Source organism: Brachyistius frenatus, unplaced genomic scaffold, assembly GCF_029030835.1.
Source record: "Brachyistius frenatus isolate BFR_SWC_R1_liver_20210118 unplaced genomic scaffold, ASM2903083v1 Contig_33, whole genome shotgun sequence".
Classification (NCBI taxonomy): Eukaryota; Metazoa; Chordata; class Actinopteri; family Embiotocidae; genus Brachyistius; species Brachyistius frenatus.
In genome coordinates, this window is record NW_027210632.1 from 3,375,851 (window position 1) to 3,400,246 (window position 24,396).

Sequence of the window (24,396 nt, forward strand, 5' to 3'; positions counted from 1 at the left end):
ACTTTCCCTTCCCTGCCCGTGTGAATACGCTGATGTCTCCTGTTCTTGTTCTCACAAATGGGACAGAAGTGGCAGCGTAGGGAACAGAAAGTACGAAACAAAAAGATAAGATGAAAGGGAAAAGAAAAAAAAGAAGCCAGTTGGCTCTTCAACTCGTGCAAGTAAACTATCGTTAGCTGCATCATTCTACTACGTCAGTGTGCAATGAGGTGTCTACAATTTTTGGCTTGTTGTAGTGGTCTCTCTTTTTTTTTATTTTATTTTGTTTTATCACCAGTTACATAACCAGTGGAAGTTATCTGGCCCTGGAAACTTTTAGAAAGGACAAATAAGTATTACTTAGACAAGTATTAAGCACAATTTTATCCAACCCTTTAACATCATTAAATCCAGTCAATTTGAAATTCTTTAACAAAACTTAAAGGACTGGGAGTAAAATTCAGAACCCAGATAGTCTTGCAGGGCCACGCTAACCACCGAGTCACCAGGGTGCCCTCACAAATCAGATTTTTCTTCTGTCACGTATTTGCGAGTCCGTCCCGCGGCAGTATATCTGTCATGCCAGTGAAGCTCATTAAATTAAACCTCGAGTCAAAGAGGAAACAAAAGACCCTCAGAGAGAGAGAGAGAGAGCTGTTGCCTTATTAGCACAACGCTGGAGGGTTGAGCTCCCAACTGAAACTATCATTAAGTTGCTCGGCATAAAACAATAGCGCACCAGCCTGCTTGTTAGCGTACACGTGTAGCGGTAAAGTGACTTCACTGCTTAATAATGCAAGAATTCAGGAGAGAACAGGAAGTCAACGTGTACACTCCCGGCTCCTGTTGGGGGGGCGGGGGAGGGGGTGTTTTTCATCTATTCAACATCTGCAGATGCACCTTTCTGCTGCAGCACACAGTGCATGAATGGACAGTGTATCACGTCCTGAAGGGAATGTGGACAAAAGGAGCGCGCCTCAGTCTGCAACAGAAGCTGCACACGCCAAATTCGTAGTATGCGTGAAAGACTTCACGCAGCAGAACCTCAACTTTCTGCACGTCTAAGATCGCCACGTTGAGGTCCATTCACGGTCACCCTGCGCTGCAGAAATTCTGCGCAACGCAAACACAACTCCTTTTATTTATTTTGAACAGAAATTCCGCTCTCCTATCCATTCCTACCCGCGTGTTGGATAAACGACTCGGAAAACCATCACACTTAATGTCAAAAGGTCCCAAAGGCATAAATTTGACTGAGCCTGCTAACTCGGTGGAAATGGGGTTCGACGCAGGTGCTTCATGCACTCAGGGCTGACCCCTCGACAACCAATCATCCATTTAGTGCAGATGATATTGTTGTTGGTTAATCTGTATTGTGCCTCGCATGCATTTGTGAAATTGTGCGACGAAGAGATTTTGACCTTGACCTGTTAAGAGGGATGTGGGGGATGCTTCAGGTGACCTCAGCTATTCGGGAGTACCAGAGGTCCCGAAGACTGTTGCTACAAGTCTATTCACTGACTTGTGGATATTAATATTAATTCCAGGAGTAGTTTAAATGTTTTTTTTTTTTTTTTTTTTTTTAACAAATTGAGTCAGACGTGTCTCCCGGTCATTTCTGACTCATCAAGCCAAATAATGTTCAACAGATTTTTTTTTTTTTTTTGGGGGGGGGGTCTTGCTGTTCTTTTGATGAACAGCTGTGCTGACCTTTAACCCTTGCAACGGTGTGCTCTTTGTGCAGGCATTGAATGTCCACGCAGTTCCCGGAATTTGCCCGGAGGGATGCAGGTGGCTGAGCCCTTCAGTGAAGAGGCCATGCTGTTCACCAAAGAGCTGGTGCTGCAAAGAGAGGTAAGCACCGAGGCAGAACTCTCTGGCTCTGGTCTTTATCGTTTCCCACTGTTTCAGTGTCCGTCCTCGAGCGGGCCACTCTCGATATTCTTCTACTTTGGCTCTTACCCGGCTGTAATTTTGCTTATACAATCGCGGTCCAAGTTCCGGTATCCACAGTACTTTTGCCGCGTTTCACTTTCACACTCTCACACTCTCACTCCAATTTTAGTTTTGGTTCAGGGATGTGAGAAGAATAGCGTCCGGTATGCTTTTAACAAGCGATAAGAGATAACGACAGCAGATACCCTGGCTTTAAAATGCGATTACAACATTCTGCTTTTTAAAAAAAAAAATTTTTATGCGTTTGCTACACAGTATCTAAGCAACATACGATAAAATGTATTTGTTCAGTTTGTGTGACTTATCATATTATGTTACTTATTATACCTCAAGTAAACGTAAATATAACATTTAGAAGACAGTATTCTAAATTGTATTTAAAAAAAAAAAAAAAAAAGACAGGGGCAAACATGTGTTTTTATGGGGGGGGGGGATAAGCTAGTCTAAAAATTAATTTTTTCCTTTGACCACTGACTTTATTAAGCTGATTAAATTGTTTACTCCCAAATGAGCTTAATACCGTATTTAAAACGGTGTACCCTTTGCTTTGGTGCTGTCAAATCTCAACAAAAATTCATCAAAAGTGGACACAGTCAAGCAGACTATCCTCCGGCACGCACGCACGCACGCACACACACACACACACACACACACACACACACACACACACACACACACACACACACACACACACACACACACACACACACACACACACATCCTCCCCTCATTCCCAGTTTACGGAAAGCTCACCTGATAGTGGATCAGTGCTCCTGGGCTTTAGAAAACTCCATCCACTGTGTGCCTGTTCATTCACATGCTAATAGGTTTTTATAAGAAGCAGTGAACGGGCCAAAGCCATGATGGAACTAGCTATAATCCTGCCACCACTTATCCAGGCCACACACTCCCTCTCGCTTGCTCTTTTTCTGCTCTCCCTCTCCATTCCTATCTCCTTTTTTAAAGGGCTTTTTTTTGCGTAGGGTGGCTGACTCCACTGTCCTCCGGTGTTTAATTTTCATGGAAATTGAGCTTTAGCCAGCGTTGCAGGTAAACGGATGTTCGTGTGTGTGTGTGTGTGTGTGTGTGTGTGTGTGTGTGTGTGTGTGTGTGTGTGTGTGTGTGTGTGTGTGTGTGTGTGTGTGTGTGTGTGTGTGTGTGTGTGTGTGTGGTGGGGGGTGGCAAACGAGTGACATAGGTTCTACTGAGGGTGCTTTTATTGGGAAATAATTGATGCGGGCAACATGGGGATTTGATTGACAGGGAGGCAAAACCCTTCCGTGAGTCCGTGCAGAGGCGCTCGAGCAGGTACATGTTGATAGGAAGTTGTTATTATTTGTACCGAATTGCATTGTTTATCATATTTGTAATACTTGCACGCGTGCGCCGCCACTGGCTTACAGATTCATTTCGGCATTCGTTCTCATGCACATCACCCCGTTCACACACACTCTCTCGCACACACACACACACACACACACACTCTCTCTCGCACACATTTTCTCCCTCGCCAGTCATTGGTGTCAGCAAGTTTTTCACAGGTAGGTGGGAGTTAGCAGGCAGGACCGAGGCGCGTAATGAGTCCCAAGCCCGGTGTGGGGGCCGGTTGGCTGCCTGCGCTGACCTGCTGTTTGGGCTAATGTGAGCACAAGCACGCTCGCACTCTACCAGGGACACATTCAAGTAAGTACACGGTTAAGCGTTCACACATACGAGCTGTTACTTTTCCAAAAAGGCACAATCGTTGTCCAAAAGTAAGTTACCCGTTGGAAATCTCGGCGTAGGAAAGAAGTTGAGTGAACAAATTGGATAAAAGCGACAACGGTGAAGCATCTCGTTGGAGACGAGTCGCGTGGTGGTGTCGCATCGTACGGTCCCCGACGGTGAACCAGGATAAAGTTGCCCGAGAGAAAGTGCAGGGGACGAGTTAGTAAGCGGCAGAATCAAAGAGTGTGATGACGATGACGATGACGATGACGATGAAGGGCCGAAAGGAAGAGCCGGTTTGCGGGCCCGACCCACCGCTCTCGCCATCTTTCCGTCGTCCTCGCGGAGCACAGGCGAGCGCAGCCGACGCGCGTCGCGCTCCGCCATGAATGCGGATCATTTGATTTCATTAGCGCGGGAGTCTGCTGTTGATTCTCGTCTGAATGGCGCCTTGATTGCGGGAGCTTTTTCAGATGTTTTCCGAAGGTGGCCTCGCGTGAATAACGTTTGATTTGGGTTTTGGTGGCGCGCTCATTTGCATTCATAAAAATATTTTTCTCGCTCGCGCTGCTCGACAGCCATTTCGAGTTTTCTTGGGCTTTGTTGAGCTGATGACATGTTGACTCTGTGGCCTGTATGCTTTTTTCCCCCCCCCCTCTCTTCCCCGCACTTCCGCGTCTCACGACTCTGTAATTAGCTTGTTTCTGTTTCTTGTGTCCTTTTGAACTTGAGTTTGGGTGCAGATATGGGCGCACTTTTCTCTTTTTTCTTTGTACTGCTGTTTTGCTCTTTCACTATTTGCCTTTTTCTTTCTGTCTGCTCTCCCTCCCTCCCTCCCTCCCTCCCTTTCCTCCTCTTTTGTGCTTCTCTCTCACCTCCCTCGTTGTCTTTGGTGTCCCTACCTTCCTCCTTTCTCAACTTCTCTCTAAACTGCCACACAGCAATGTTTTAATTTCTCTTGATGCGGACATGCATAATTAATGTGGCATCCAGTGAGGGGGAGAGGCCCTGATTTCTGTCTACTCTATTTATAACCCTCCCACCACCAACCCCAGATTTCCCTCCTTGTCTCTCGGGTGATTCTCAGACGCTTTTTTTTTTTTAAAAGAAGATTTCTCTCACTTTCAGACTCCCTTTTCTCCCAAAAAATAAAACATAAAAATCACTTTTTTGTTTATCCGCTCTTTCTTCCTTTATCCCTCCCTCCCTCTCTCTCTCTCTCGCCGCTCTCTCTGTGTAGTGTTAATCTCTGACAGACACTGCTCCCGTTCGCAGCGTGCGACCAAAACAGCAGCACAGAATTCGGAAGGAAAAAAGGCGACACATTGGTAAACACCACTCCCCAGACGTTTCTCTTTTCTTTTTTTTTTATGTCTTCCATTTAATTTCTCTCACCTCCCACCTTCCATTGACAAAAAAAAAAAAAACATCCATTCACTATCTCAGTCACTGAGCCTCTCTGCTGATTTTCTTTATGCTTTTGGGTGGCAACTTCAAACGCTCAGCCTTCACCAGCAGGGAGGCGAACAGAGGAATTTTACTGCATTGACGTGTTTATCTAGGATGAGTCAGCAAGACATGGGACAGATTTAGGGCTATGGTGTTGATAAAAGACACAAGTTAGGGAAACAATATTTATTCCCCATGCCTCATTAAAATTCTGCACGCCTAATGAGCATCAGTCCAACAGAGTGACTGCACTCTTGCGATTTGGTGCGTGTAGTGACAGTGTGACGCAGGTGTTTATAGTATAGTGCATCAAGCTTTGTTTAACGACCTGTGCTAGTTGATACTGTTGAACATCAGCTGCTGTTGACTTCACATTTTGCAAGTACAAATACCAAGTGCATGAACATGCGGCCTTTTTTTTTTTTTTTTTTTTTTTTTTAATATTTAAAGTAAACGGATTGGACTAATCATTTCCGAACCTTTTTTTTTTTTTTTTTTTTTAGTTTGCACTAATTGGCACAGAGAGGACCTCCTGATTGAAACTGTTTTTGTATACATTTTTAGTTGTATAACTGATCACCAGGTGGGAGAGAAAGCGAGAATAAGAAAAGGGGGTGAAGCAGAGATGGAGTGTCGGAGCAGGGATGCGAGCAGGCTAAGTGGACAGTAATATGCGGTGTACTGTTCCGCCTACGTACACCGTCAGTTCTATTGACCTCATTCAGTCTGGGTGGTCTCCCATCCACTGTACAGCTCCGACTGCCTACTCACTAACATTTTATTTGCATGCTGTACATAGAAATTGCTCCGCGCTTACGCGCTCTCTCTCCCTCGTTGGCATGTAAAGAAAAACAATAGATGAAAACGGTTCTGGTCTCTTTAGATCTTTACGTTTTCACTCCCTTCATTTCTACAGTAATACCTTGTGTTCATGAAGCTGTTTACATTTGATCCATAAACACCACAACAGCTGGCTTTAAGAAGCTTAATTGTGTCTTCTAGACTCGTGATGGATTGTCTTACATTTGACTCGTGACTAATTGAAATAATGTGGAGAAAAAGGCACACGTGATCCTTCCAAGTCATTTCTCGTCTTGTAAGTAGAGTGAAAATAAAAGATTTGCGGGATTGAATATTCAAAATTGTGGCGATGAAAGAATAAATAAAAGGAAATAAAACTAGAATTTTAACACAATCCTCACACCCGCACTCAGAAAGGAACTTACCTCTGTCTCTGTGCAGGGTGTCAATTTTCGGTGTCATCTGGGTGCACCCCCAACCTCCCCACCCCCACACACCTCTCTCTCTCTCTCTCTCTCTCTCTCTCTCTCTCTCTCTCTCTCTCTCCCCCCCCCACCCCTTTCTACACAAACACCGTGTGCACCAGGCTGCCATGGGTGGGGGTTGGCACAGGCTGCCTTCAGACCTGCAGGAGGTTGTGTTGTGGAGTGTCGATGAGTCACTGTGCCAGCGTGGCATCACAGATGCCTTGCTAATGCCTGCCTCTACAGATCTCTCGGCTTTAATAACTGTTCTTGGTGAGCATTTTTAATTAAAGGCTAATAAAGCTGATACCTTTGTTATGTCCAGATATTTTTCTTTTCTCCTCCGTGTGAACGTGTGCGGCGATTCTTCTCGTATCGCAAACCCAAGTTTAAATAGGCACACACCGTGGCAACTGGGTAATTAGAGTGTTACCAAGTTGTCTGTCTTTTCTTTTCTATTTGTCTCTGCACATCTGTGGTTAGTGCAACTCCGATCAATTCATTTAGCATTCGCGCGCACGCACACACACACACACACACACACACACACACACACACACACACACACACACACACACACACACACACACACACACACACACACACACACACACACACACACACACAGAATGCATCCCTCATGGATTTGACCCCTTTTATACGTCTTATTTTGCCTTTCAGGGCTGCAGGACAGCATCGGATTTCTTCACATCTTCCATGCTCTCACATTGATTTCCGATGAAGCTTGAATTATTTTGGCGTGGGGGTCGATTACACAAGTACTGGATCTCTCAGTCTTTGACCACGATTCCTCCTTTTCTCTCTCTCTCTCTCTCTCTCTCTCTCTCTCTCTCTCTCTCTCTCTCTCTCTCTCGCCCCAAAAGACTCTGTTGTTCATATTGGCCTGTTTTGCCACTTTCTTTTTTTTTTTGCATCTATTTTTGACTTGTTTTTCCCCTTTCTCAAACTCCATATACATGCTCTGTGTGCGCGAGACGGACAGACGGAGAATGAGTACACATTATGAATAATGCATGGTGTGGTTTCCTGGTCAGCGAGACAGACTGTGTGGACGGGGAACTGCCCCTCAGGTCCTTTTTTCCCCATCACGTACTGTAGTTAAACAAACCACGAGTGCAGAAGGAAGCCACATATCCAGATTACTGCTGCGTTATAGCCGTGGATAGAATCTGTCCCCCGTCCATTCATAACTCTGGCACAAGCTGAGCAGCATGACCATTTTGGACTATATCCATACAAGTAATATTTAATGCTTTCTACCATCATCTTGTTGCCAAAAACGGTGACACACCAAGTAGGCTTTAGTATCCGAGGAGCACGTGACCCAGAAGGGATTTTTTTTTTTTTTTATGATTTCAGTTGAATAACAACAGTAAAAAAAAAAAAAAAAAATCCTCAATGGCAGATAAGGAAGTGTCAAATTGAATGGGTATGATACCTTTAACAGTTTTGAGTCTGTTCTGCTTCCGTGTGTCACAATCCAGTTGGAATTATGTGACTGTGTTGCTCGGTGGAACGGAGCAGTCGCTGCGGGACAACTGGCAGACCGCGCTACTTTGCAATTTAAATCAAGATTTAATTTGTTATTTAAAGTTTGACCTTGACACCCACCTTAAGCGCATCATGCCATTAATAGTTGTGTTGTGCACTGACCATAAATCCGGCCCCTCTGCATTGCTCCTGGACTAAGTGGAGTCACAGGTGGAGTTCAGCCGTTAGTTTTTTTTTTTTTTTGTTGCAGCCCCCCCCCACTCCCCGTGCGAGCGAAACGCCGCCCGGCATGGTTTTGGAGTGTATCGCTTTGCACTGTTGGGGCTGCTTTGTTCCTTTGGAAGTAGTGAATTATAGCCTGGAGGCGAACGGAGTGGCCCACATAAACGCATTCACAGCATCGCGGTGACGGAGAGATAGATGGGCCTGAATGGAGATGGAGAGATGAGAGAAAGGAAGAAACCTGCTCGCCGCTTTATCGCCGCGGCGCCTTTATGAGGGCGACCTTGTGTTTAACGTGTGTGTGTGTGTGTGTGTGTGTGTGTGTGTGTGTGTGTGTGTGTGTGTGTGTGTGTGTGTGTGTGTGCGTGCGTGCGTGTGTGCGTGCGCGCGTGCGCGCGTGTGTGTTTAAAAGCAACTTCACTGCCCACTCTTGATAAGCATAACCTGCAAACAGTGCAAAGACGCAGGCACACGCTGTACTTGGGGACCAGCTGAATCCTCTTAGCCTTTTCCGCTACATGAAGGGCACTGCAGTACTCTTCCACATCAATGAGGGCAACAGTATAATGCTCTCGTGCACTCGCGCACCACCGTTTCACCGTATACTTTTTATATTCATCTCACATTTCCTTCTACTTTTCTCACCTTTTTTTTTTTTTTTCTTCCTCCCAACATCTACACGTTAGCTGCTTCTCCTCTGCATTATAGAGCTATCGGACAAAATGAAGGTGTAGGACATTTCGTGAATTATTACTGAACCGGAGGCCTGCAGACCGAATATATATATATATATTTTTTTTTTTCTACGGGATCCAAGTAGCAGCAGAAGGAGAAAACGGTGTGTGTCGTCTCTGTCGTCTTGGTTTGCCCTTTCTCTCGTTATCCACCGGTCCTTCGCACTTAAAAGGAAAATAGCCAAACTGCATATTGAATTTTTGCTTGGCTGCGAGTACTGAAGGCAGCCAGCCAAGATAGCCAGCGGCTGTGTCAATAGACACGTCATTACTTGTCTTACTATTTGCCTTTTTTTTCCTCTTATTTAAACCCCCTTCTTGTCTCGTCCGCTGCTCTAATAAAGAGCAGTTTTGTGCGCAGCTTGTTTCAATCCGTCATTTTATTCCGCCTGTCTGCGCTGCGCAGTCAGAGATGACAAATACAGGGAAATGATAATCAATAAGAGAGGACAGACGGAGTTAATGTTCAATCTAGGATTGGGAGTTACTGTGGAATATCGACTCCAGAATTGAATGAGACCAGTCTAGTAGGACACACACAACAGCTCAATACAGTAGTAGCCTGAAAGTTGGACCAATTTGAGGCTTTTTCGCTCCAAGTAAGAGGCTTTACGAATACCTCTCCTCTTACTTGAGCATCTGCTTTTAAATGTGTCGTTTTGAAGGGCTCTGTTGGAATAAATGAGAGATTAAAGCAATATGTTTCATTATGAAATAACGTTAACAATTTAAGTTAATGATCATGTTTTACTAAGGAGGATCCTAAGGAGATATTTGCAGGGTGAAGTGATGGCCATGACGTCTTTGGGTTTAGAGGCGAGTTTGACAAAGCCTCGGCTTTTGCTGTTTTTCTTCTTTCTTTTTTTTTTCATTTTTTTTTTCAACTCTCCACGAGTCGTCTTGTTAATCCGCCTTCGGTCAGCTGATTCTCTTTTCATCTCTCTTTCTGCCCCAGGAAGCACTTTTACTGCTTATTTCCTAATTTGCTACTGTTGTTGCTCACTTCATTGGCATTTTAGGTTCCCCTCTAAATTAATGTTTGTATTTTCACAAGCGCACGTTTCCAGTTTTCCTTGTTGTGTCATGGTCGCCCTGCACCCCCCCACCCCCTTTAGTGAATTTCATGTGCATGCTCCTTACAGTAACTTCTTTTTTTGAAGCCTGACCCACGAGGAAAATACTCTTTCACACAGTTTCACACTCTGAACACACACAAACACCCCAATCTTCCTGCTGCGTCGCCTTCCGAGTTGCTGGCCGCTAGGTGTTTGTTATCTAAACATAAACACTGTTTGACACTGTAACAGAAATGGCGTGCGATTGGCATCGAGGCAAAATTAACAGTCTGCTCGCATTCATCAGCGGCAAATAAATTCTGCCCTCAATTTTGGGGGGGGGGATTCTCCAGCTATTTCGGTTTGAAGCATTGCTAAAACAAACGTGACTTGACATTCACTGCTAGTTTTTATCATCTCTTCACTGAATTATCTCTGTCGCAGTTTGCTCTACATAGTGTGCAGTACTAGAAAACGGTATGAAGCCTGTGTCCTTCACCATATGTCAGTTGAATATGTGATTTGCCAGGCGGAGGAAATGGCTCGAGGCTTCTATGCTTTATTGATGCTCAGATTGATCCTATTCTGATGATGACTGTGTCGCAACATATTGACAGGTTTGACAGACAAATACGCATTCATCTCTCTCCACCTTTCATACATCAAACGCAATACAGCGGTAGGTTGATGTTGTTCACGTGGCTTCGCAGTAAGCAGCAACTGCAAGTCTACTTGCGGCCTCTATTTGTAGGGGTTATTAAGAGTAATCTTTTTTTCTTTCTTTTTTTTTTTTTTAGCAATCACTAACAACCTTGCAAAAGTGTGTGTCCGTGTGTCCAGGCAAATGCAGAGCCGATAGCGGCCTCTCAGCGCTAATGGTTCCCTTGACAACACAGCGGTTGCTGCAAATTGATGTTGTCTCGGATGTAGGGTTTAAAAGATACCACAAGGACACAAACACACACTGAAGTCAGTCTTTCACTCTTTTTCTGCCATGGCAGCACTTACATATGGCTCGAGAAAAAACACACCGCCGTTCAAAACAAACCATCTTCTCCACATCTTCACCATGTGTGTCTCTGTGTTTCATGTCAGTCGGCTGTCACTCGCCTGCTTATTGAGTTGTCAACGCCTCGACTCCTGCAGCATAGATGGCACACCTAGACGTACCATCTCCTGGTTTCGTCCTTTTCCTTTCCCCTTCTTGCCTTTTCTTCTGCTTTCTCAAGATTCTCCTTTTATCTATCTCTCTCTCTGTGTGTGTGTGTGTGTGCGCGTGCATGCGTGCGCGAAGGAATATAGCTTCAAAGATCTGAATAAATAAAGGCCAAAGAAAAGAAGAGATTTGAGGCGGTAATCCTTCGCCAGCTTACCCCAGCATAACGTCCTCACACCTGCACCTTTATCCCCATCTCAGCATCTCCCTCCATCTACCTCATTCCATTTCTTTATATCCCTTACCAACACGAGAGGGGCTATCTCAGTGGCTGTGTCAGCGATCGGCATCTCTCCCCTCCCTCTCCCTCTTTCTCTTTGCTTCCCAGAGGACAGTCGGGGGCATAAAGGGAAGAACAAGCCTTGCAAAATCTATAAAAAAAAAAAAAAAATGAACGGGGATTGGGCTCTCAGCTTTGAATTCAGACAGATAAAGCTAATGGCAGAAGTGGGCGACAGGCAGGAAGCTGCGTGTACGTGTGCACGAGCATGGCTCCAATTGAGGCCAGCTATAGAAATGTAGTGTCTTTAAACCCCTTTGCTGGCTGAATCTCTCTCTGAATGTGCAGGGGTGTATGTATGCAGGGGAAGTTCCAAGAACGCCTGGCCGGGGCACTGCAGTTTCTTAAAATGCTTTCGTTGCCAGCTGAATCTCTCTTAAAGTGAGAGTGTTTACTGTTGTTGTTGTTGTGTGTTCAGTTAGGCTTTTTCAGGAAAAGTCATCAATGCTTCCAAAGCCTGCGGTAAATCATCTTCATCTGTGGGTTGGTCGGATTATCGGTCCATTTATTCATGAAGTGATGTCATCAATGCGAGTGTGTGTGGGGGTTGTGTGTGTGTGTGTGTGTGTGGGGGGGGGTATGGTTACTTGAGCAGGATGTACTCTTAAGCAGGGAGTCAGAGGTTGAATAAGTGACCCTTTCAAATTATTGTCTGTTCTACCAGCTTTCAATTCTCAAAATGTTTTTTCCAAAGCTGACATGAATTCAGGGTTCTCTGTCCACTATTTAAATGAAATGGGCAGCTATTACTGGCCGAGTATTACCAGACCTAAGATCACTTTGTGAATATATATATAAGGTCACGTGAAAACAGAAAATATGTCAGATAATCAGATTTAAAAGTCACTGCTGCTTTAAGAAATAGAAAATGACATCAACACATAACACTACAAATCTCATTTCTGTTTATTTTCCATGCAGTTTAGAGAGGGAGAGGGTAACCCGGGTTGTTCCCTGAACGCCTCACATGCTATCACTACAGCGTAACATAAAATGTGGTTTGAAAAGCGTGAAATAAAATTCATGTCAGATTTATTGAAGTTGAAAAATGTTATCAACGTGTCCGGATCTCCGAAGCAGAGGCTGTTTGTGCTGTATGAACGTAGTGTTTTAAAACCAAAACGTGTTCGTGTGGATGAAGCGATTAAACTTTGGGACAAAATAATGAGTCTTTTTAAAAAAAAATTATATTAGATCAAATCAAAGCAATTCAGTTGACGCCATAAAAGTATCGAAGTTTACTGCCCGAGTCATTTTCACACAACATCCAGTAATTAAACAGTTTTGATCCAAAAAATTACTTCAAAGTAACTTCAAACCGATGATCATAATATGGTGATATGACATGAACGTCATCTTTTATTGGGTTTTAACGGCTGCGTTACAGAAAAGTAATTTAATTTTCCAAAGTCAAGTTGAGTCAGTATATTTCTACAGGGCATCTATAACACAACATACGTCTTCAGACTGAATTAAAAAACAAATTAGCCCAATAAAAAAAACTAAATAAAGCAATAAAAACAAAATAAAAAGGCTTAAAATAAAAAAATAAAAATGTTTTGCCAAAACAACATCTGAAAGTAAACAAAATGAGTCATTAACGCTGTAAAAAGTGAAACTTTTTTTTTTTATCGCTAGTTGTGAAACCTACCAGGCTGTTTTAGCTGTTCCATCATTTGACTTCACCCCCTTCGTCTTTAAACCCACATTACAAATGATTCTGATAAAATCTCATAAATATTACAACACATCGAGGTATTTGCTTAAAATATATCGGCATTTTTTATTTTGTCCGTGTCACCCAGCTCCAACTCCAGATGTTCAAAAACACAACAACAAAAGACCTGATGTCTGCATGAGTACAGTATACGAGTGCCAATGCAGCCAACTTTAATTCCCCCGGTGTAGTGTGTAGTGTGTAGTGTGTGTGTGTGTGTATGTGTGTGTGTGTGCGCTTACATGGGCATAGTGCAGCCCTGCTCTGCATCTATTAAAAACCACACATACAGACACACAGTGCACAATCCGGTGGAGGCTTTCGAAGGCACATACACCCTTATATGGGTAACACACACACTGCTCGAGGGGAAAGACAAGGTGCCAATACAGCACTGCACTACACACACACACACACACACACACACACACACACACACACACACACACACACACACACACACACACACACACACACACACACACACACACACACACACACACACACACACAAAGACACACAGGCTGCAGGTCTCAGTTTCTAACTGAAGTGTCCACTGAAAGGTTTACCGCTCGGAGACAGAGCAGGAATGTCCGTCCGTCTGCCAGTTAAAGTGAATTAGACCAGAAATATGAATCTTGAGAATCTCAGTTCAACCTTGATGTCGTCCATCACGTGTTTAGATTAGATTTTTTATATATATATATATGATGATCTTTCGAGAGGGAATGCAGCGCTCACACCAGATAAGAGCCTAAAATGATGATTATTATGTATTAATTGTTGAATTCAGAGTTCAGGTCAGACGCTGTTTAATCATTCGGTGATTAAAAGAAAATTAGATTCTTATTCCGAGTAGAATTGTTGAATATTTGATGGTGCCAGCTTCTAAAATTTGAGAATTTGCTGCTTTTTCTGGTACAGCATGATGGTAAATAAAGATTTTGGGGCTTTAGCCTGTTTGTAGGACAAAATAAAACTATTTAGGCTGCAGAAAAGTGCTGGAGGCATTTAAAAAAAAGAAAGTTTTCTAAACAGGTTAGTGCAATAATCAATAAATTAATAGGTAGATTATTTTAAGATCCGATTGGTCGCAATCACACGGCACAGAAACACAGTCAGGACAGAAGGAATCTCCAGTTTACGAATACCTTTCATTTATTTCTAAACACTTCTGCTAAACTGCGTTACGTGACGTCGCGTTTGACCCGAGGTCGTTTTCAATCTCAACTTTTAAGAGGCTGACGGATCGGATGAGTCGAAGCTTGTTGCCAGGAAGTGACAGGTAAGGAGATTATCTGTCATCGCAGTGTCAACATCAAGAGGACATAGAAGAAAGCACTAAAGGAAGGGAAAGAAGTAAAAATAAATAAAATAAAAGAGACATTCCTGATTTGATATACTCTCTTGGGGATTGTGGCGGGAGGTGGAGAGGGGGGGGGGTATGGGTGGGGTCTTCCTCTCGTGACTGTGCAATGTTTGTGTTTGTTTATTTCCTCGATCATCGCGGTGCAGGGAGGTCGGCAGCTAAACCTGGTGACCTACATCGATCGTCCTTACGAAACCTGAAATGTTAAAAACCTGGGATTTCCCCCACAAGCTGCATCAAAAATGGATTTATTAAAAAAAAAACAAAAAAAAACCTGCCTTTAAACTCCTGCTGGTGTTTTTGGTGGTTTACGAGCGTGTCCAGTCCGAGCTGCTGCGCAACATTTAGCACAGACAGGGTTAAAAAGGGAAGTGGGAGCGACCAAAAAAAAAAATCCAAACAAAACAGGAGAAGCAGAGCACGGCGGAGCTGCAACACAATGAGGTCATGGTCCTGTTTAAGAGCACGGCGAATCCTCCCTCTGAAGCTGCGAGATCAACGGCGGACTGAAGAAAGACGGCAAAGACGGCAGCTCGGCTTTAAGAGACGACCTATTATCACATTATTACTCACGACGACTCAAAGAGGAGCGCAAAGGCCTCTGAACGGCCACAACTTGACTCACACCGACTGCAGTTTATAATTGGTGTGAAAAAAAAAACCAACTTGAAGGCTTCTTGACTTTGAATTTCATTCACGTGCAGTTTAGGACGTTGATTTGTACAAATATCTACCTTTATGACCAAATCTATTCACACTGATGCCGAGACCTTACCTGAATATTCCTGAAGGAAAGGACACACGTCTAACATGTATCATCCAGTATATATATATATGTATATATATATACACGTCTGAAATAATAAATATGGGCAGGTGTAGTTGCTGTCCTTTTTACGAAGGTACTATAGAGGGCAACATCGTCTGCATACAGTCGAATACGAGCTTTGATCAGCGCACACATTGAGACCGATTCACGACACAAGACACTAAATTAAATCAAATCTTCTGGGGACAACGGACGGTGTTTCAGGGTCCAGCCGGGCTGAGACTTCCTCTTCATCCTGTCAAAGGACTGTATTTTTCCACATTTACCGGTTACACTACACTTGTTGCACAGAGCAGAGGAACATATTGAAAAAGCAGAACTCTGCTTTGACCAAAGAGTTCGTAGGAAACGCTGGAAAAAGTGGAAGTGAAAGGCGGGTTTTTAAAGAGCAATCGTATCGGGCTCTTCATCTTCATCTCCACGTCAGCGGCTCCCACGTTCTCATTCAAAAATAACCTCGATGGTTTAAAAGTTTAAACTGAGAGAAGTGGCGTTTTCGGTCCTTTTATCACACACACCTGCAGCATTCCTGTCTTTGTTTAACGCCGTCACGCTCGTCTGCATCCCCCGTCTGTAAATAGATGACATCACCGTGGTAACACCGTGGTGTATGTGTGCGTGAGCAGATAAAAGATGTCTAGCCGGGACAAACACACCCTAAAACGGCGGACCGTGTGTTTGTGCGTTAAAGGTGCTCCAGGCGGACTAAACACAGTGATTTGAAGTCGAACCTACATTTTACAGGGCAAGAAAGACATTTGGAGTTATTTCTGTCCCCGTGTTTATGTCACCGCGACCGTCTTCCACCGAGCTCTGTATGTTCGACAGCACCGAGGCAAAGGTCATTTCATTTAGTAAAACATTAACAAGGCAGTTTAAAGCGGGAAAGTCCTCTTCCAGTCTGACATACTTTAATCACAGCTTTTTCTCAACTTGAACGGGGAAAAAAACTACTTCATTTGGTACTAATTATACAGAAAGTAGAAGCATATTAAGAGTTTTAGTTAAAGTCAGGACTGCAGTTAAAGATTATTTTGTATAATTTATTTATTGGACAAGTATTTTGTCAAGTCAAGTAACGTTTGGTCTTTAAAATGTAAGAAAATAGTGAACGAGTTTCTAAAGTCCGAGGCTACATCTTTAAAAGTCTCATTAATGATTGAAAAACACAAAATATTCAGTTTACCGTCACATAAGACATAAAAAAACCCATTAAAACATCAATCTGGAGAAGATGAATCACAGAATAATTTGTATTAAAAATAAATAAAAACTAGCTGCAGCTGAATTTTCTATGAATTGACTGTTTGATTAATCATTTCAGATCTATACGAGTTATTCATGTATTACTGTATTCTTTATTTTCCATATATGTTGAATTATTTGCATGCCTATATTTGCAATATTATCTGACTTCCCGTACACGGACTAAGAGACTACAGAGGACATTAAATTAGCATTAATTTGATTTCCCTCTATTCAACCTGCATATTTACTTCTTTTTTTTTAATCTTATTTTAAAATTTTCAGACTCGTGAAACTAAAAACACCGACGACGTAAAAATATTCCCACAACCTGCATTTGAAAGCCAGTTTCTTTTCCTGCAGAAACAACTCTTCAAAAGCACTTTTCAGAAAATCTGGATCGACTTTCTTTTGGTTTTTCCTCCTTCCAGATGTTTTTTTAAATTTTTTTTATTTCATCCAAACTATCTCTCGTCCATTCTTCTACCCCCCTCCACCTCTTCCCGACGCCCCGACGCACTCCCTCTCGGTTACTTCCTCTGGAGTCAGTGTGGGGAAGTGGAGATGGGCCACACCTTTCCTCCACAGCATTCCTCCACTAACGGGTACACATCTGCATGTACAACGTGTGCTGTGAAAGTTCTCACACCTTTCCTCTGAATCAGACATTCCTCGCAGCGAACAAGCACAAATCTGTCAAACTCTTCTTCTGAAGTGGACAGCTGCTCATATATACACAGTTCAGAGGTCTTAAAAGAGACATGCGCACATTTCCACGTCTGTATTTCCATTCTGGGAGCTCGACTGGCATCTATTTGCTTTCAAAATACTCCTTATTCATCTTGTACTGGGCCCATAACTGCATATGAATGATAGAAAGTCAGTCATTTCAGCTCTAAATCGAAGCAAACTAGAACCTGAGCAAAGATTATACGTTTATTTCACCACATTTGAGAAAGAGGTCTTCACAGGTCAAATGTTTTTGGGCCCAAATCCAAAATAAACCTGATGAAAACTTCCCCAAACTCAAAGTTCATGACATTTCTTTTTAAAAACCAAGAGACCTGATCTATAAGGTAGGAAGAGGAAAGTCCAAACGGACCTAAAGATCATTAATGATGCAAACCAACCTGACCCGATTAAACTGAAAATAACTTGAAGGAGACCAAACCGGATCAGTAAAAACCACTGAGTCCGGGTATCCTCACCAAAAAATAAAATCATCGGATTCTCAGCACCAAACTCAAAGAAAAGGTTTAATTGGCCTTCAGAAGAGAAGAAAAAGAAGAAAATCATGCCATCGTCTTTCCAAACCAGGAACCTGCAGACTAAACTATGAGGACCACACGGAGACAAGAGCACAATGATGTGAACCCGACTGGACCGCTAACGTCCCGCTGCAGTGCTGTCGGTTAAACACACGCCAACACGGACGGCTCAGTTCAGGATGCACGGTCGCGGTTCGACTCCGCGCGAGAGCCTGTGAGGAGACCACATCAAGTCAGGATGGAGGGGCCACCCAGAGATGGAGCTCACGCCGTTACCGACGGCAACAAAGAGAGGGGGGATGAAGAGGAGGAGGAGGAGGGCAGAAGAAGCAGGAGGAGAAAAACTAAGGAGGAGAAAGTGAGATAAAACCTTCTTAATCATATTCTAACTTCATGTTTGATAAAAAAAAAAACACAGAGTGTCTCCGGCCGCCTCTTTTTCAAGCTCTGCTGCCCGTCCTGCTGTTAACCCGGTTGCCTGGGAGACAAATATGGCATTAAAAAACACGCAGCAGTTGCCGTCCAACCGGGATTGTCGGCCCACGCTGAGAAATGTTCTCGTTAGCCTGAAAAATGTCTTTTCATTAGAACGCAGCGGGCCGAGACGTAAACACACAAAGTTAAAGTTTGATTATCAGGATTCCACAAAAAAAAAAAAAAAAAAAAACGCTTCGCACAAGTCTTAACATTTGTCAACATGAGACGAATTGAGCAACAGACCCACAGAGAGGGTGTGTGTGTGTGTGTGTGTGTGTGTGTGTGTGTGTGCGTGTGCGTGTGCGTGTGCGCGGTGAGTAAGTATGTGTGGGCTGAGATTATGAAACTCGGTGGTTTTGACCTTGAAGGAAGATGGTGAAAGAAAGAAATAAATAAAAAAGGTGTGTTTTGAGAACAGAGAACCAACAATAAATCCAGACCTCCTCTCGAGAGTTTAATCCAGCTGACAACAAACTGACGGTTGTATTTCATTATCAAATTCCCTTAATTTACAACTAATTAAATAAATGAGAGGAAAACTGTAATTTCTGACATTTGACTGGCGGGAACCTAAAAATATTTACTATTTTTGTTTCACAATAAATGATGATCAAAACCGTTGTCGATTCGGGCTGCAACTAAATGTGATCTTAATTGCTGGATAAAAATGACACGCTGACATCAATAAAACAATCCTGAAACTTTACAAGTCGTCAGTTTACTATCAGAATATTATTCTTGTCAGGTAAGAAAAGGCTAAAATAGCCTATAGTTTCATTTATAATAAAATTATTACTAGTTCCCCGAAAAACAAAACTTTTCTAAATTAAACAAATTCAGAATACGTTTTCATCTCCACTGTTGTAAATACACATTATTTGATAATAACCTGATAATAAGCAGAAAAAGGAAATTAAGAATGTAACACATACAGCTACAAACTCAGTGACTCTGAAATGACTTCATAAGAACAAAGTTTGTTGAGCAACACGAAGACTCCCGCATCATCAACTTTCATGTAAAAAAAAAAAAATTTTTTTTAAAAACCCCAACTCATTAAGTTATTTAATGAGACTCTTTGAAAAGCCACAAAAATAATAAACAAAGCAAACAAACAACAACAACATCCACCGCAGCGAGTCGAGTGTGAAGCAACGCGATGACGAGCCGCTCACCATCAGTCACAAACTGACGGCTTTATTGCGAAATGACCCTCATGGCTGCCAGAGAGCCTCTCAAACAACGTGAGAAAAAAACAAAAAAACACATTCATGACGCTTCCTGAATTTACTTGTCGGCCAGACCGGCGTGGAGCGGCTCCAGAAATGGAGACGCCGGTCTAAAAATCAAAATGGAGTCGTGTGGTCAGCGCATCAAAGAAAAACCAATATTTTCCAACTTAACTGGAGGTCGTTAGCTTTCATCCGTATAATTTCCTCTTCTGGAAGGTAATTTAAAGACTTTTTAAGCTGCTAAACAACCCACAATAGCGCACTTCCAAACAAATAGTTAGCATAGCGTTAAATCTTATTTCACTTGACTTTGAATTTTGTAGTTTTACAGTGTAGCAGGGGCCTTTCTGTCACCCTCATCCCTCCCAAAACTCCCTTTTTATACAGGATTGCTAAATATCCAAATCATTTTTCCCGTAACAGTTTTAACTTAAATCTTTGTCGTGCCGTTATTCGGCAGCTGGAGTGAAAAAGCAGAGTTGAATTACGTGACGCGGTAACGACTCGTTGTTGCCGCGACACAAAAGAGAGCACAATGAGGATGTCAGGAGAAGGCCTGATAATGGAAACGTGGGAAACAATACCTGTGAGATGTGCTGCTCTTCAGAGGACGCAGTGATGAGTGTAATGACACATTATGTAGTCAGACAAACACTTCCCCCCCCCCCCCAAAAAAAAAAAAAACCTTTCAAGAGTGTGAACACGCACAAAAAAACACACACAAACTAACCAAAAACACACACCGAGTTATATTCAGCCACCGTGAGCCGAATCCTAATGTTCAAAACCACCTCATGCACACACACACACACACACACACACACACACACACACACACACACACACACACACACACACACACACACACACACACACACACACACACACACACACACACACACACACACCAGCATAATAATCAGCCCGAACATGGAAAAGCACAGAGCTTGGAGGTTTTCCATTTAAAGTGTCTCATGAAACAACGAATGTGTCATTAGGATGATGCGCTATTTGACACGCAGAGTCTGCGTGCCGTCGTTGTGTCTGAACCCGACATTAAGCGCGTCGGGGGTGTGATGAGCCGATAAAACCCATTCATTCGTGAATCATTCACTAATGAGGGGTTTTTGATCACGTTACATACTCAGCAGCAATAAGAAACTAAAGCAACTTGTTAAAATGGGTAAAAAGTCATCATCTTTGTCAGAAAAAACTCATTCTTCCACGGTGTTAGTTCAGAAAAGCATGACAGCACTTGTCTTGGTCTGCTGGGACTATAGACTGTATTTAACAGGCCGTTGTGGAAGTGCCATGAAGTGCAATACCAACGAGGACCACTAGAGGCTGGCTACAAAAGTCACTACGTATTTTTCTCCAAGTCGTAACGGTGTCATTTCTGAAATTAATCCCATCATTAAATAGATCTTCAATAAATAGGGCTTCAAAAAGCCGTACGTTTGCAGGGGAAAATGCTCCCTTTTTAGTTTTTAATACATTTTCACACCTAGAATTTTTTTAAACCTCCACCTCGGGAACTTTTTCTTTCTTTTTTTTTAGAGTTTTACTCTGTCGTTAACACCTGAATTAGTCGTAACTCAGAGGTTGGACTTGTATGTTCACACAGGAAACATCGCTGACACGCCACGTTCACACAATAACCTTGAGCTTCTCCAAAAACAACTCCCTTCCCACCCGAACTCTAACCACAACACCAACAACAAAAGCGTCCCCTCTGCAAAGCCAAACTCTCCAGAGAGGGTCGGCTTCGTGCTGAAGACCTGCCATGTTGTTTATCATCATCTCACTTTCACTTTTTTTTGTTTTTCTTTCTCCATTTTGCACATCAAAGCGAGCGCTGTGGTTTTTGATAATGGCGAGCCCGGAGATCCCCAGCCGGTGTAAACTGCTCCCAGATGAGCCTCCGACTGAAGGCCGGTATGCGACGGGACTGAAGCAGGCACAGCCCGACCGACGCACGCTTCATTACTGGTCGTATAAACACGGAGGAAGCGGGACAGAAAGGTTCGGGTCACTTTCTATACAATCAAAACGTAAATAAAATCACATTGTTCTGTCGCTTTTGCTTCACGTTGAAATGGAAGGAAATCGACCCATTCAATACATAAACATATTCGAGGGTTAAAATAAAGGGGCAAAGAAAACGTAAGACATTTCTTTAATTACACGGTGAACTCAAGGACCTCGTGTTCTCCACGCGGTAGGCTACACCTCCCATCTGTTGACCTTTGACCCCGTAATATAATGCTACAGGTGGTCAAGTTTGTCCACAGGGAGGTTTTGATAAAGCACCAGCAGGTGAAAGGAGGGAGGGAGGGGGGAGAGGAGGAGGAGTAGGAGGAGGAGGAGGGGGAGGTTGTGGGATTTAGACACCACTTGACCACCTGTTCAGTGAGTTTGGACGAGAGCCGTACAGTAAAGGGCCTGTTGAAGGCAGCTGGTTGATTCATCGCTGCTGACGACCTCCATTCAGACTGACCAGCGGGTGAAACAGTTGCTGCAGCGAAAGATTAATCAGACAAAACAGAATTATTCTCACTAGGCTCAATTCTTATCTGAATTTCCGCGTGAAATTAATTTTAGCGTTAATTCCTGCTCAATGATATCCTCATATTTTGTTTTAAAATGTTGTTTTAATTGCTTCCTTATTTTCAAGTCTATTTGATATTTTGGATTCTTTCTGACATCGTGCAACGCGTTGATGAACTTTTAGTTTTGTGGATAAATGCCCCAAACAAATAAACTTGACGAGAGTTCAAGCTGATATCTGAATATATGAATTGTTCTCATTAAAAAAAAAAGTGCAAATCCACACAACAGAGAAGATACAAGCAGGAAATGCTTGATAAATTGATTATTACATCATGTCACAATCAATTACTTGCCTAACTGTCACAGCACAAACGTATTGTTTTTTTACTAATATTTGGACTAATATTTGTTACCGCAAAGATCAATATACACACATCATCTTGAACGCCTCCTTTTACACTCTTCCGATCTTTTTTTTTTTTTTCCACTCAGACCCACACAGGCCCGAAAAAAAACACCTCATACTCTCCATGACGCAGGTGGCTCTCTTCAAAAGGCTGATTTATCTTATTATACAACACAGCACGATGCTGTGTGTAGTAGAGGCTGTGTGTGTGTGTGTGTTGTGTGTTGTGTGTGTTGTGTGTGTGTGTGTGAGAGTGTTTCCAGGCATTAAAAACACCCCGGCTCTGTTTGGAGAGATAGCACGGGCCACACAGTTAAGAACAATTCCACTTGTGTTTCAGTTAGAAAAGCAGAGCTGCAGGAGAGGGCGGCGGCGGGAGTCTCACAAAAAGCTTTATATAACCTGCAGACGGTCGACAGAGACTGCACTTCAAAACACAGAGCGGCAAGAGAGCTCTCAACACACACACACACACACACACAAAATACCGGCCGATATCATGTGTGCAAAAGTAGATTCAGTTTGATATCAACAGTCAAATAATCACGGTGCAATAAAGTATTCTTGTAAATGATTTTTCTGCCGCTGCATAAAAAGCTTCTGATGCTGCAACCGCTCCCTCGGGGGACAATAAAACTTATAATGAAAGTCTAAACAGTTCGAGGAGACGTTTGAAGGTCTGCAAGTCTGAGAGGCTTTACTGAGAAAAAATAGCATGCGAACCGGTGCTTCCCCCTGAGTTTGTGGAAGACTTGTGTGTTTTTCCAATTAAAACGTGCAATTTTACATCATTTTTTACCGTTATATTTGGAAATGATAAACAAACAATACCCACAAAGCCTACAGACAAAACTCGCTAAAGTGTGACCATCAGATCCGGGAAAAGTCATTGAAGTTAATCGGATGCTCTCCCACTTTGACTCGGCTCGATTCAGCTCAGCCTTATAACCGTGGGGGAAATCCTGCAAACAGGCTGATGTGAAACAGGTGTGATGTTTATTAGGCTCACCATTTTAGTTTAGCCTTTTAGCATCCACTAATTAATCACAACAAAGAGAGGAGGCTAATGGAGGAGGCAGTGATTGTCACTATCATTATGTCATTATCACACTTTTATAAAGTGTAGTAGTACAATCATAAGTAGTTCATGTCCAGCGTTTATATTCAGGCTTCACTGCCCCCCTATATACTATAAACTATAATAGTGGCATAAAATGAAAAAGAAAGTCACAGTGATGTCATTCTTCTTGGCCGGTTGAGGCCAAGTTTACCCAAAGATACTCTAAAACAAAAAAAAACTTGTTCATAATAAATCACCAAAATCTAAACACAGACAAGAACAGACTTTTCAGGGGCTGGTTTATCAGCTCGTGAAAATCAGCAAATCCTTCATTGACGCCACATCCAAACATGAGAAAGAGAAGATCTCCTGTGTTGATGGTTGGCATGGCAGTGCTGTGAGTCTAAACACGGTGAAGGTTAACTGAGAGGACTTTAAGCACCCACATCAGGCACACACACACACACACACACACACACACACACACACACACACACACACACACACACACACACACACACACACACACACACACACACACACACACACACACACACACACACACACACACACACACACACACACACAAGGACACACACACAGTCACTCACATGATGTTTGATCTGCCGGATGACCAACCTGTGGTCTCTTACTGTGGCAACCGAGGAAGCTTTAATCACAGACGAAAGACGGACTGAACACGTATTCACGTCACATAACTGCATCCTCCGAGATAAACTACTGTTAAATCATAAAAAATAATAATAATAATAATAATAATAATCACAGTCTAAAGGGCCTCGAGTTTAATCTGGAGGCCTAATAGTCTTTAGCGAGGTTTCAAAGACAGTCAAGGACGGCTCAACTC

General features: G+C 42.9%; 2 protein-coding genes across 2 annotated transcripts in view; one reads left to right on the top strand and one right to left on the bottom strand.

Annotated features, from left to right (window-relative positions):
* snd1 (staphylococcal nuclease and tudor domain containing 1) overlaps positions 1-2,100 on the top strand; it is a 57,168-nt gene extending 55,068 nt beyond the window's left edge. The window contains exons 16-17 of the mRNA XM_069700185.1: positions 1,724-1,864; positions 2,045-2,100. Of these exons, the coding sequence (XP_069556286.1) occupies positions 1,724-1,864; positions 2,045-2,100 (197 nt within the window). The remainder of the gene's footprint in view (positions 1-1,723; positions 1,865-2,044) is intronic.
* Positions 2,101-17,080: 14,980 nt separating this feature from the next.
* LOC138621863 (ras association domain-containing protein 5-like) overlaps positions 17,081-24,396 on the bottom strand; it is a 39,533-nt gene continuing 32,217 nt past the window's right edge. Inside the window, exon 3 of the mRNA XM_069700186.1 lies at positions 17,081-17,257. Coding sequence (XP_069556287.1) covers positions 17,081-17,257 — 177 coding nt within the window. The remainder of the gene's footprint in view (positions 17,258-24,396) is intronic.